At 35.9% G+C, this 12,148-nt stretch overlaps 2 protein-coding genes across 2 annotated transcripts; one reads left to right on the top strand and one right to left on the bottom strand.

Moving 5' to 3' along the window:
• Nucleotides 1-270: 270 nt before the first annotated feature.
• LOC147291912 (uncharacterized) lies at nt 271-1,209 on the bottom strand. Its single transcript, XM_086236064.1, has 2 exons — nt 820-1,209; nt 271-702 (listed from the first exon to the last, which is right to left on the bottom strand). Exons 1-2 carry the CDS (start codon nt 1,207-1,209, stop codon nt 271-273), a joined length of 822 nt encoding a protein of 273 aa, XP_086092190.1.
• Nucleotides 1,210-6,618: 5,409 nt separating this feature from the next.
• On the top strand, nt 6,619-8,943 carry LOC147291913 (two-component response regulator ORR9-like). The gene is made up of 5 exons (XM_086238444.1): nt 6,619-6,996; nt 7,312-7,421; nt 7,530-7,607; nt 7,996-8,066; nt 8,342-8,943. Exons 1-5 carry the CDS (start codon nt 6,891-6,893, stop codon nt 8,538-8,540), a joined length of 564 nt encoding a protein of 187 aa, XP_086094570.1. The 5' UTR covers nt 6,619-6,890; the 3' UTR covers nt 8,541-8,943.
• Nucleotides 8,944-12,148: the final 3,205 nt, after the last annotated feature.

Consider the following 12,148-nt stretch of genomic DNA (forward strand, 5'->3'; position numbering starts at 1 on the left):
TCGGAACGCAAGGACCCTGAGTTATTGGGAGGGCCTGTGAGAGAATGGAATGGGGCCTTGCATGTTTTCCTGTTGTGGCCAATCCCTCCGCAACGAGAGCACTTGACAGTTTTCCGGACCTCTCCTGCAAACAGGGTCCTTTGCTTCTTTCTACGACCACTCTCATGTCTCATTATTGGGGTCAACACAACACGACTACTCACATCATCAGGAAATTCTCACGCTTCTTGTCCCCCCAACAGGATAAATAGATTTTGAATAAGCTGCCTCTCATGTCTCCCGCGTGTAATATCGAGAGCATAGCTCATAAAAGTCCCAGCAACGATATCTTGTTGTTGCCAGTGCATGCTTGCACGACAGGCCCTCTACATCGAAGGCATTGCAGGAGTAGCTCGACCACTGAAGGTTCACACATCCACCAACATTTCCATCTTCGACATTGAACTTTGTTGCATTAATTGGATGTACAACAAAGCGTATGCTATCTTCTATACGTTTTCTAAGTACAAGCTCGCCTGTTTCAGGTGTCAACTGCTCAATTACTAAGCTAGCCCGTGAACGACGTGTGTAAAACCACGAGTGAAGCATATCACAGATATTCTCAACCAATCTGGTGACAGGAAGCTCTCTAGCATCTTTCAGGCGATTATTCAAGGACTTGGCAATATTAGTGGTCATCTGGTCATACTTTGAGAATTTGCACTATGATCGGGCCGATAAATCATACCCCACTTGATCGCTGGCAAGCTAGTCCGCAATTTTGCCATGTATTTTTGGCAAAATATGGAGACATGAGGTCTTGCGAGGTTTTTTGGCTACTGAAATGAATATGTTCAGATCACGGTCTCCTTCTGGGAGGTTGAGCTTCGTCTTTATGTTGGCCTTCAAGTGCACTATGCAATTTGCATACGCTGCTTCAGAGAAAACCTTGAAGCATGCTTTACGGATGCTATTGTGTCTATCATCAACAATCACTAGATTGGGCACATCATCAATGGCAGCCCACATCTTAATGAAGAACCACTCCCACGAAGCGTCATTTTCGTTGTCACATATTCCAAATGCAATAGGGTAAATATGATCACTGTCGTCCAACGCGGAAGAAATCAACAAGTGTCCACGATACTTGCATTTTAGATATGTCCCATCCACTGCTATAACCGGTCGAATATGCCTCTGAAACCCTCTAATGTAGGCACCAATGACCATGAATAAGTCTTGAGTATGGATGTGACAGTGCCGTGATTCTTCTTCTCCAACTCATGACAATGAGAGGGCAAAAGTGAATATAAGGACTCTGGAGAACCTTAAACGATTTCTAGAGCCACCTCACGGGCCCGCCAAGAAGTGTGGTATAACAACAGCAACCCATGTTACTTTTGCATGTCTTGTTGTATTGCACTGGGTGTTTACAACCGTCTTGGCACATCATATTTGTCCTTTATCATTTTAGCAATCACACCGGCAGTGGCTTGAGGGTGATGTTCTTGGAAAGACTTCAAGCCACATGGGTGTTCATCACGCATTCTGGTTATTTTGAACACACCAGAGCTGGAATACCCCATAGCCTGAAGCTAGTAATTACACCCTTTGTGCAAACATCGATGGATAAATAGATGAGGTGAGGACCTACGAACTCTATACTGCAGATTTTCCCTAAAAGTTTTGAGGCTGAGTACTTGGCGTAAAAGCTTCTTACTGGCATAGATACACAATCCACTACCACATCATCACAGTTTGCAACGCAATGATCCATACATGTAATCGAATCATCAGCTGTACGTTAACTGATCAGGCCTACCCCAAAAATTTGAGGGTTAAAAAGATCCTTTGTAGTTCGCTTCGATACTTTCATCAAGTGGCCAAGCTTCATTCACACAAGGCATGGTGGGATTTTGTGACGATACTATAGAATGAGGATGGGGTGTCTACAAATGTCCACGCCACGATTCAATAACTACAAGTGGATGATGTGCTAGTTATGTTGCCGACTGTGGTGCTTGCTCTTTGTCGGGAACTTGATTGTCATACATACACTGGTGTACTTGGGAGATTTTAGGGTGATCTGGCCCGTTCACTAGTGGCTGCCATGTTATGTTCAATGTTCGGTGATCAAGGTACGACATCGCACAATGATGTGAGTAGTTCCTCGCCCAAACGTCTGGGTAGGACACCATTATCAATAGATATATCTGCGTTCCAAACAATGTCATCGTAATCAAAATCACCAAGCAATACTTCAACCTCGATAGGATCAAAAGTGCTTGAGCGAGAGAACCCTTCATCGTTGGGGAGGGTCGCTTGACTGCCTGCATGAGGTACTGAACCCTTTTGGAAAACATTGATGGCTTCACTGCTCAATGGTCCACTGCGTGGCTGAACTGGAATCTCGGAGGTTACACCTTGTTTATGCTCTGAATCTATGTAAAGTGGCACCATTGTAGCACTATCTTGATTCAGGAAAAAATCAAGATCATCCTCGTCCCTTATCTTGATGTACTTAACAATCCCATCAACCGATAGTGTCACCAAGTACCTCATTAATATAACATGCGTCTCTTAGTCCATACCCAACAGTTTATATGCCTTCTCGTACAACTAGGAAAGACTTGTGTTCCGTAGTAATCTGATTCATTTGTCATCGCCACCTTCATACTACACCAGCTCGCCCGTTTCGTGGATTTTATCCACCTGCCGTTGTAGCAAGCTAGAACGCGGACCACGTCCATTTGCAAAGCGATTAAACCATTCACCAGTTAACTGACACAAACTATAACGAAATTAACTAAAATGCTACGCCAAAATATACAAAATGTGCTGCAGCATTTATTTTACGCTATAGCACAACGAGTCGCACATTATACAGACTGCTACAAAATAAAGGTTGTACCAGGGCAACCGTCAAATTCAACACTCAAAATTGCCCAGCCTCTTAAAAAACGAAAAACATAAATTTCCAACAATAATATATGATTTTATTATTAATATGCGAGAATAGAAATGAATCATAAACCCTAAAGTAAAATCCCCAACTAGCACAAACTTAAATGAAAGGAGTGTACCTTTCAAATTAGTGGACGCTGAAGAGGTTCCACTAGATTCGAAGCGGCCGTCGCTGCTATGGACGCTGTGGGTTTAGGCAGGAAGTGGGTTTGGGGATGAATTGGGCCTGAGAAGGAAGTAAGTGGGTGAAGCTCAGCCGAAGTGCCGACGATGGGTGGGTGAAGGTGAGAGAATTCAGAGATGAAGGTGTGTGAGGAAGGAGATAAATGAGACTGTTCGTACAAAATTTCTTACATTCATTACGAGGGTAAAGCATACATTTCACATACAAAAGAGCGATAAAAGTAAGTTTTGAGCCAAGGGGGTCAAAAAAGCTTAACATGGATTAAAAGTGGCTATTTAATTAAATTACCCTAGATTTTATTGGATGGTAAGGATTTAAAATCGAGAATAGTCTGGTACAGGAATAGTTGGGTAGAAGATTCACTTCACCTAGTCAGGGTGGGCCGGATAGGCTTGGGTTAGATTTAGGTATAGGTGGGTTGTGTTAAAATTGCGTATGAGCTGGGTACAAAACTTACCTAGCTAAGATTAAAAAGGAAAAATATCTTCAGGGGTAGCCCTGAATGTACATTTGTCCATGTGCACCACCATATTAATAGTTAGTTGGTGAAAATTTTTTTTTTATCACAAATAGTCCCTCAACTTTCACCAAAACATCAATTTTGTCCCTAAAGTGCATTTTCACTCAATGTCATCCCTTATCTTTGCCATCAAACATCAATTTGGTCCCTAGACACACTTTGAAAATTCGTCAAATATAGCTCAATATATGAAAAAATTCTCTGAAAATTCCTATGGACTTGTCTTGACTAATACTATTTTTATCTGTGATCAAATTATCAAATTGACGTTTTGTATTTTCCAAAAAATTTGGAGAATTAGTTTGTGAATTCTAAATTTTCTGAAAAATCAATTTGATAATTTTACTCCATATAAAAATAGTAGTAGTTAAGATGAGTCTATAGAAATTTTTGGGGAATTTTTTCGCATCCTGAGCTATTTTTGACGAATTTTCAAAGTGCGTTTAGGGACTAAATTAATGTTTGATGGCAAAAATAAGGGATGAAATTGATTAAAAATGTATCTTAGGGACTAATTTGATGTTTAAGTTAAAGTAGACGGAGGTAATAAAAAGCCTTAAAAAAATGAGTTGAAATCGTTGAAGTAGTAGCTGACACCATGGCAAACTATATTTTAGGATCAAAGTCAAATTTTAATAGCATTTTCTTTTTTCAAACATTTTTAATAGTATTTGACCAGAAAGAATTATAACTCCTTATAAAAACAAAAGGGAGAAGGGAGATAAATTTCATTAAGTCTTAAAGAAACCACTCAAATCCATCAAATCCATCTATACACGTGGATTTGTGGTCTACAAATCTTCATTATGGGTACAAATAATCTTCATGATTTCATGACTGATACGTTGCCCCTTACAAATATATATATATAAAATATAAATTTTTTTTTCTCCCTGGATTGCCCCTTCGAAGGTAGCAAAGGACATACAACAATTGCGAAGAAAGTGGTAATATTATTATTGGTCATGCACGTGCTTGGGAAGCCACTTAGATTCTCACTGTGCCCTTTGACTTTAATGAAAGGGCAAAGCTAATTGCCAACCTCATAAGTTGGATAATTATTATATAAAGAAAAAAAAAAAAAAAAGAGATGAAAGAGAAAGTGACAAGTACTAAATAAAATATGGGCTAATTACAAAATATCCCTTTAGGTTTGCCTTTAATTTCAATTTTCCTTATAAGGTTTCAATTTTTTTAATGTATTACCTGTAGTTTTTAATTTAAGTCAATGTGACCAATGCAACTCTTCCGTTAAGTTTAACCAGTTAGTCAATCGTTAATAGGCGTGGCTCTTGTTGGGTCCGCCTCTCAATTGATGCGGACTCAACACAAAGAGTTGAATCTCTCTCATTCCCCTCTTATTGTGCAGAGCCACCCACCATCAAACCCTTCTTCTTTTACTCTGTCTCCCATTCTCTCATTCTTCTTCTCCTAATCCACCCCCTCAAACCCTTCTTCTTTTCTCTCTCTTTAACTCTCTCATTCTTCTGCAAATCCACCCTCGCTCAAACTCTCCTTCTATTTCTATTTCTAAATTATTATCTGTTGTTATTGTCCACATAGTGCCAATTAAGTTTCTACATAAGAAAAAAATTAACCCTATGTATGTCATGTCACTACTTAATGGTTGACAAATGAAAGTTTAGCAATGAGTGACATTAACTTAAATAAAAAAACTATATATACTACATTGAACAAATTGAAACCCTATGGGAAGGATTGAAAATGGCAGCAAACTTAGGAGAAATACTTTGTAATTAACCCATAAAATAATATGCAAGAAAAAGTTTTGTAATTATTAATTATAGTGCTAGATATACCACATTTTTATACCATAATTTCATACCACCTTATGTGGCAACTTACATGGCATTCATACATTGGATACTAAAAAATAAAAATAAAAACCCAAAAAAAAAAAAAAAACTCTGTCTAATAAAGTAATGACACGTGAGATGGTATAAGAATGTGGTATAAGAAATGTGGTAAGTATAGCATTATTCTTATTATAATTCATTTAAGTCCTTTATATATAAGTCATAGATTACAGATTATATTACTCAAAAGGACATATGTAGAAAATGAGTTAACTCATATTAAGGCTCATGGGTAAGATAAGTTCTATCCTCATCTAGGATAGAAGACGATCGCGAGGGAGCTTCTTCCACCTAAGAATACCAAAAAAAAAAAATAGGCAAAGAAAAAATGTCAATGACCATTTGGTCTAGTAATGACATCTAGTATTTTCTTTCTCAAGAAAAGATCCTAAGTTTAAATCTCATGACGCCAATTGTTAATAATAAAAAAGAAAAAAAAAAAAGCAAATTCTATTTAAATCAATAAACCATTTCAATATTATATAATAACAACTATGATTTTTTTTTCTCCTAAAAGTCAATAGGTTTTGAAATTTTATCTCACCAGTCAATTCGCCAAATTCACTTGCTAATGTCATGTATTTTGATGCGCGAGAAAATACCTATTTGCCTATTCTTTTTTTTTTTCATTACCTATGAGTGTGAAATTATGACATTGCCCTTGATTTGGTTTAGGATTTAAATTTGAGATTTAAGGTTTAGAAATGAGATTTAAGGTCAAGAATTGAAGTTATAGAGCTTATAATTTATGGTTTAGGTCTATGCCCAAAATTCAAAAGCTAAATCCTAAATAGTTTTGCTGTGTAGCAATTAAATATAAACCTAATACAAATATAAATGTGCAGAGTAGTTTATGTTTATTGATATATTATAATTTTTTTTTTCATTTTAGTTACTAATAATTAAAATTGAATTATAAAAAAGTGCATTGAAGAATTATAATTTTGAAAAGTTTTATCCATTTATTTATAAATGACCTAAGAAAATATTGTATTCATAAGGGTGTAGTTGACATTTCCACGTCCGGTTAGCAAAAGGAGTAGATGACAAAAGGGTCAAAATGGAATACTATTGAAAAAGGAATAAAAAAAAAACAGCACCTTCTTTGCTTCTTCGCTAATTCAAAAATCAACCTAGAAGATCCTGGAGATTCTGGATGAAATCTGTCGGATCTTCTTTTCCAAACTGTCAGATTTCGAAGAGGATTTTCTGTATCTCTTTGACTCCGATGGCTTCCCATTTAAAAACCCGCACCACCTTTGTTGGGTTTCATCACCATCTTTTTCACATCCCCTTGTGCTCTTCTTCTTCTCCTTCTTCTTCTTCTTCTTGTTATTGCTTTTGACATTACAAGAGTACTGCAATTATGGGTTTGGGAGCTGCAGAGGCTCAGTTTCATGTTCTAGCTGTTGATGATAGCATCATTGACAGAAGGTTGATTGAGAGACTTCTCAAGACTTCTTCTTATCAAGGTAAATATATATTTATGTACTGATATATATGCTCAAGAAGTGTTTGATGTCTTTAATGAAATAATTGGATTATGTTTTTGCTTTTAAATTAATTTATTTTCTGATTATATTGGAAGGAATCGACCCTTTATCATATCCTAATCTTAATTGAAGAACTTGGTTCAAATTAATTCTTTTTATTGTTTTAATTGAGTGCTAAATGTGATCTGGGTTTTCCCTCTTTTTTAATTTTTGTAGTTACTTTAAATTAATCAATATATTGGTTTTTATTGAGTGCTAAATCTGATCTGGGTTTTTGTCTTTCAATTTTTGCAGTTACTTCTGTAGATTCTGGAAGCAAGGCTTTGGAATTTTTGGGTTTACAAGATCAAGATGATCAAAGTGATGCAGAGATTCCCTCTGTGTCTTCAAACAACCATCATCAGGTATAGATGGTTGTTAATTTCACTCATTTTATTTATATTTAATTGTATTAATTTTCTGTGATGTATTTTATCAATCTCTGATTCATTTTCCCTTTTTTGTTCCTACAGGATGTAGAAGTGAATTTGATCATTACAGATTACTGTATGCCAGGAATGACAGGCTATGATCTCCTCAGAAGGATTAAGGTAAACTATCAGGATAAAAATTCAAATTCAAAAGTTGGCATAATTTCCTGCACAAAATCATTACAATCCTGCAAAATTTAAATTGGAATTTTTTATTGTCTGTTAATCAATGATTTAAAATTGGTGCATCATCTGAAAACTAGGATTCGATCTTCAAAATTCCAAGTTGTATGGATTTCGAAATACAAATGTAGGCTGTACTTTCAAGTCCACACATATATGTTGATTTTCCAAATCCTTTTTGTGATTATGCAAAACCAATGAATGAATCTGATGTCTATAAAATTTTGCTCAATAGGGAGGAGATGGGATAATATGTGAATAAACAACTTTGCATTTTTATCAAAATTTAGGCTATAATCTGAACACATATTTACTTGATTTGCAGGAATCTAATGTTCTTAAAGACATACCAGTTGTTATCATGTCCTCAGAGAATGAACCATCAAGGATCAACAGGTTAGGGGAATGTTTGAGTTTGTTCCCACTGAAATTTCAAATTTATTTCAAATTAGGAATTCGTCTACGGTATGAATTCGTATGCCATACGAACAGATCTGGTGGTTCACAAATCTACATCTTAGTGTGAAAAACCGAACCTGTCAGATCTAAGGGTTAGAAATGGGTTACGATATACGAATTCACACCGTAGAATTTTCCTCAAATTAGAATGAAATAATTCAATTAATGATCATGATCTGACGTGGCTTGATGGTTTATTGATGGATCATCAGATGCCTGGAGGAAGGAGCAGAAGAGTTCTTTCTAAAACCAGTGCAATTGTCAGATGTGAACAAGCTTAGGCCCCACATGTTGAAGGGTAGTAGAACTGTGGAAGACCAACCCAACATCAACAAGAGAAAGGGCATGGAACAAACTCAATCACCTGACAGAACAAGAACAAAATATAATGGCTTGGAAGTGCTTTCATGAGCAATTGATAAGCATGTTTTTCTCTCTTTTATTTTCTATTTTTTCTTTTAATTTCAAGCTTTGATTATACATACAGGCTCTATAGTATAGGAATTTAGGTTCTGTCAAGGAAAAAGTAAGAGCTATATTCAGAAATCTACAATTTAGATCTAATTGTAAATTAACGGGAACAAAAGTTTTCATTCAATTTTGGTGGCTTAATCAATGGAGTATTTAACTATTTTTTTCTTGGCTTCCTTCTTGGTGGCTTAATCAATGGGGTATTCAATGTACCAAAGGAAATATTCGATTTTATAAATGGACAGATTTTCCAGGAGAAAACTATTATTTGGAAGGGACAATGATAAGGTGTGAATGTGCACATGATTGATATACAGATACATTTTCGAATTTAGTATACAAATTTGGTATTTCTTAGTCTTACCTAGCATTATTCTTTGTGTTAGAGCATATCCAATCATTTTCTTATATATCGCTCAAATTTGACGATTAAATTTAAGACATCCAATGGCAAGGTTAAATTTTTTCCCAAATCTTTTTGAAAATGCCCATCTTATAACAAAAATATAATTTATTTATTTATTCCTTTCCCATTTACTTCCCTCCATATTTTTTTCTTCAAAAATCTAAACCAACTTGATTTGAGGATCTTTATCAATCTAACTTGATTTGGGAAAAGTTTTTGAAAATCTTAAATTTGGGGAGAATTTGGAGAAGGGTTGGATGTGACGTTTGAGTTATTTTTATCAAATTTAAATTTGGGGAAAAGTTTGGGGAGGATTGGAGTTACTCTTAATAGTCCATATATGGTGAGATATGGATTTTGAATATAGTAACACAAACACAACTCCTTTACCAAGCATATTTTAACTATAAGGGCTTTGACTTATTTTTTATTAACAAGAAGGGCAAGTTGCTTGTGAAATGACTAAGAAGGGTAAAGCTTTTAAATTTAGACTATGGACTCTTGTGAGGTGGTCCAGCACTTGTCCTTTCAAATAGTGAGAAGTTTGTTCGTATTGCTCATTTTGCTTTGGAAAAGGGAAGATGATAAGATTCTTACTAGATGGTCCAGAAAAATAGATGTTCCATTATTATTAGATGGTTCTATATGTTCTCAATGTTATGGAGTTCCCCATTAGTGAGATTATACCAAAAAGTATCGTTCTCTTCTTTTGCTTGTATTTGTTGCTCAAAATGTGCACTGAGTTTTCCAAAAGCTTTATGCGTTTCTGTGCTCATGTTAAGTATAGGTCCATAGGGGTTGTTGAGAAATTTTTCTTTACTATAAATGCTCATATAATCTTCTTTTCCTATGAGTGTAAGCATGGGATGAATGTCATTGTAATTATCAAATTGGACAAGTTTTCATCCTCGAAACCTATGAATATGTTCAATCATCGGCGTCCACCCATATACTGCTACAGAAGTGACAATATCATCTACTCCTGTTAAAAACTGGTATGTAATATGCTTGGTTATGAACTTTATTTGGAAACCATTCTGGTGGAACACTGAGGAAATCAATGCAAAAGTCATGCCACTTTTCCAAATGTATTTATGCTAAATATTGGAACTTGGGAGAGAACTGCTGGAGATTATTGCTGCTAGTAACATGTAACTAACTAAGATAACCAAATTAAATCAAAGAGTAGCTTAGGAGTAACTTTAACCACTTATTGCTTCCCGTTATGCTTATAGATGAAATGCCAAGGCTAATAGTCTTACATATTGATGCGAGCCAATGTTATGCTGATGTATGGGTTGCAATCACATGAACCTGGTTTTGCATAAAAACATGGAGGTAATATTTGCGTGATAATGTCCATGTCAGGTTTAGGGTCAGAAATTGACTGGTATAATGCTTTTTCGACTGCTCTAAATGCTTTAAAGATTTGGCTAATTGGTAGTGGCGTAGTGTGATACTCGATGAAAATTCAGTGTGAATTTTTTGCGGTATCACTTGACTATAGTTAACGAAGTTAGGTCAAACCCACTCACCTTTTGTTCTTAAGAAGTGAAAGTAACTTTATGTTTTGTATGCTTGTTTGTTGGGTGTTTACTTGTGCGTAATGACTAAACTACCCTTGGTGTCGTACCTTAGCTTTGTTTGTACCTATTTCCCTTACTTTATTTAGTTTATAGCTTGTATTTTTGTGTGAAATGGAGGTAACTAACGAGGGTGAGTGTGGAAGGGAAAATTGGTAATTTCTATCCTAAACCCTCCAAAAGAAAAACCGAGCATGAGGGAGGAGAGAGTGACACGTGGCAAACAAAGACCGGTTCTCCCATTTGTTCGAAGCCCAAATAGTTTCTTTTTACTTTATTTATTTTCAAACCCAACCCAATTAAATTCAGTTTGGACTTTAGCTCATTAAGGTTGGCCCAAATTAATTTCCTTAAACCTTGGAGCTTTACTTGGACTTAACAACCTAGGACAAATAAAGGCTGGGCCCAACTACCTTGTTTAATTCGAGCCCAGGCTAGCTAATTGTTTATTTGAACTTTTAAAATAAGGCGGAGGCTATTCCGACCACCCTCCATTGCTGAGTTGACCACCTTAATATATTTTGGACAAATTTTTTCTATTTTACCATTTCTTGCAAAAAATTATGAAATCACCCAGACCCATTCAGTAACATGCCACTGAAATATACTAAGTAGTTCAGTAGCTTACGACTGAATATAATGGCAATGTTTAGCAGAATACTGCTGAATGCCTTTTTCATTTCCATTCGGTGGTTATTTACCGAAAACTCCGCCAATGTTTGACAATTAGGTGTTGAATAACCACAAATATTTCGACAGACAAGTGTCGAATGACCTGATGAATAAAATTGAAATTTTTTATTTTAAGGGTAAAATTGAAATTAAAAAATAGAGTGGTCAACTCAGCAATTTAGGGTGGTCGGAATAGCCTGGACCTTAAAATAATTTAAAAGTCTACTTAGATTCATGAAAACTAAGTTCCAAAAGGTATAGTCCGAAAATCTCTGAAACTAAGCACGTGGAGCCTGTTTGAGACTGTATAAGGATTGCTGCAACTTACAAACATGTGTAGGATAAGATGAATCAATGAACCCACGTGGTTGCTGCATATGTACTTCCTCATTTAAAAAACAATGCAAAAATGCGTTATGCACGTCTAATTGGCGAATAGGCCAATTGTTGGTAACGTCAAGAGCAATAATTAGGCGAATAGTTGTGTGCTTAATGACCGGGATGAAGGTCTCAGAAAAATCTACTCCAGCTTGCTGGTGAAAACCATTGGTGACCAACCTCACCTTATACATGTCAATGGAACCATAGGGTTTTTGCCTAATGCGAAAAACCCATTTATTCGAAGGTATATTGATCATGTCCGGAAGGGCTGGCACAAGGGTCCACATGCCACATTTTGCAAAGCATTAAACTCGGTTGCCATGGTTTGCCTCCACTCAAAGCGTTTAATTATAGTGCTAAAACATGTAGGTTCAATAGCATTAGTAGAAACATTAGCAGTTAAGACAAATTTAGAATTAGGCTTGATGATACCCAATTTGCTATGAGTTACTATCAAATGCCTATTTTGCAGAACCGTGCCAGTACTTGGTATCATGACAAAAGAA

This window comes from Dryas octopetala, chromosome 3, assembly GCF_963921425.1.
Source record: "Dryas octopetala chromosome 3, drDryOcto1.1, whole genome shotgun sequence".
In the NCBI taxonomy this organism is placed as follows: Eukaryota; Viridiplantae; Streptophyta; class Magnoliopsida; order Rosales; family Rosaceae; genus Dryas; species Dryas octopetala.

Excerpts from the sequence above, each read along its gene's own strand:
- LOC147291912 (XM_086236064.1), bottom strand. The coding sequence starts at position 1,209 with ATGGTCATTGGTGCCTACATTAGAGGGTTTCAGAGGCATATTCGACCG. Across the intron at positions 703-819 it reads ATCTGAACATATTCATTTCA|TGCAAATTCTCAAAGTATGA; the intron begins GTAGCCAAAAAA and ends GCCCGATCATAG.
- LOC147291913 (XM_086238444.1), top strand. The coding sequence starts at position 6,891 with ATGGGTTTGGGAGCTGCAGAGGCTCAGTTTCATGTTCTAGCTGTTGAT. Across the intron at positions 6,997-7,311 it reads CAAGACTTCTTCTTATCAAG|TTACTTCTGTAGATTCTGGA; the intron begins GTAAATATATAT and ends CAATTTTTGCAG. Across the intron at positions 7,608-7,995 it reads ATCTCCTCAGAAGGATTAAG|GAATCTAATGTTCTTAAAGA; the intron begins GTAAACTATCAG and ends CTTGATTTGCAG.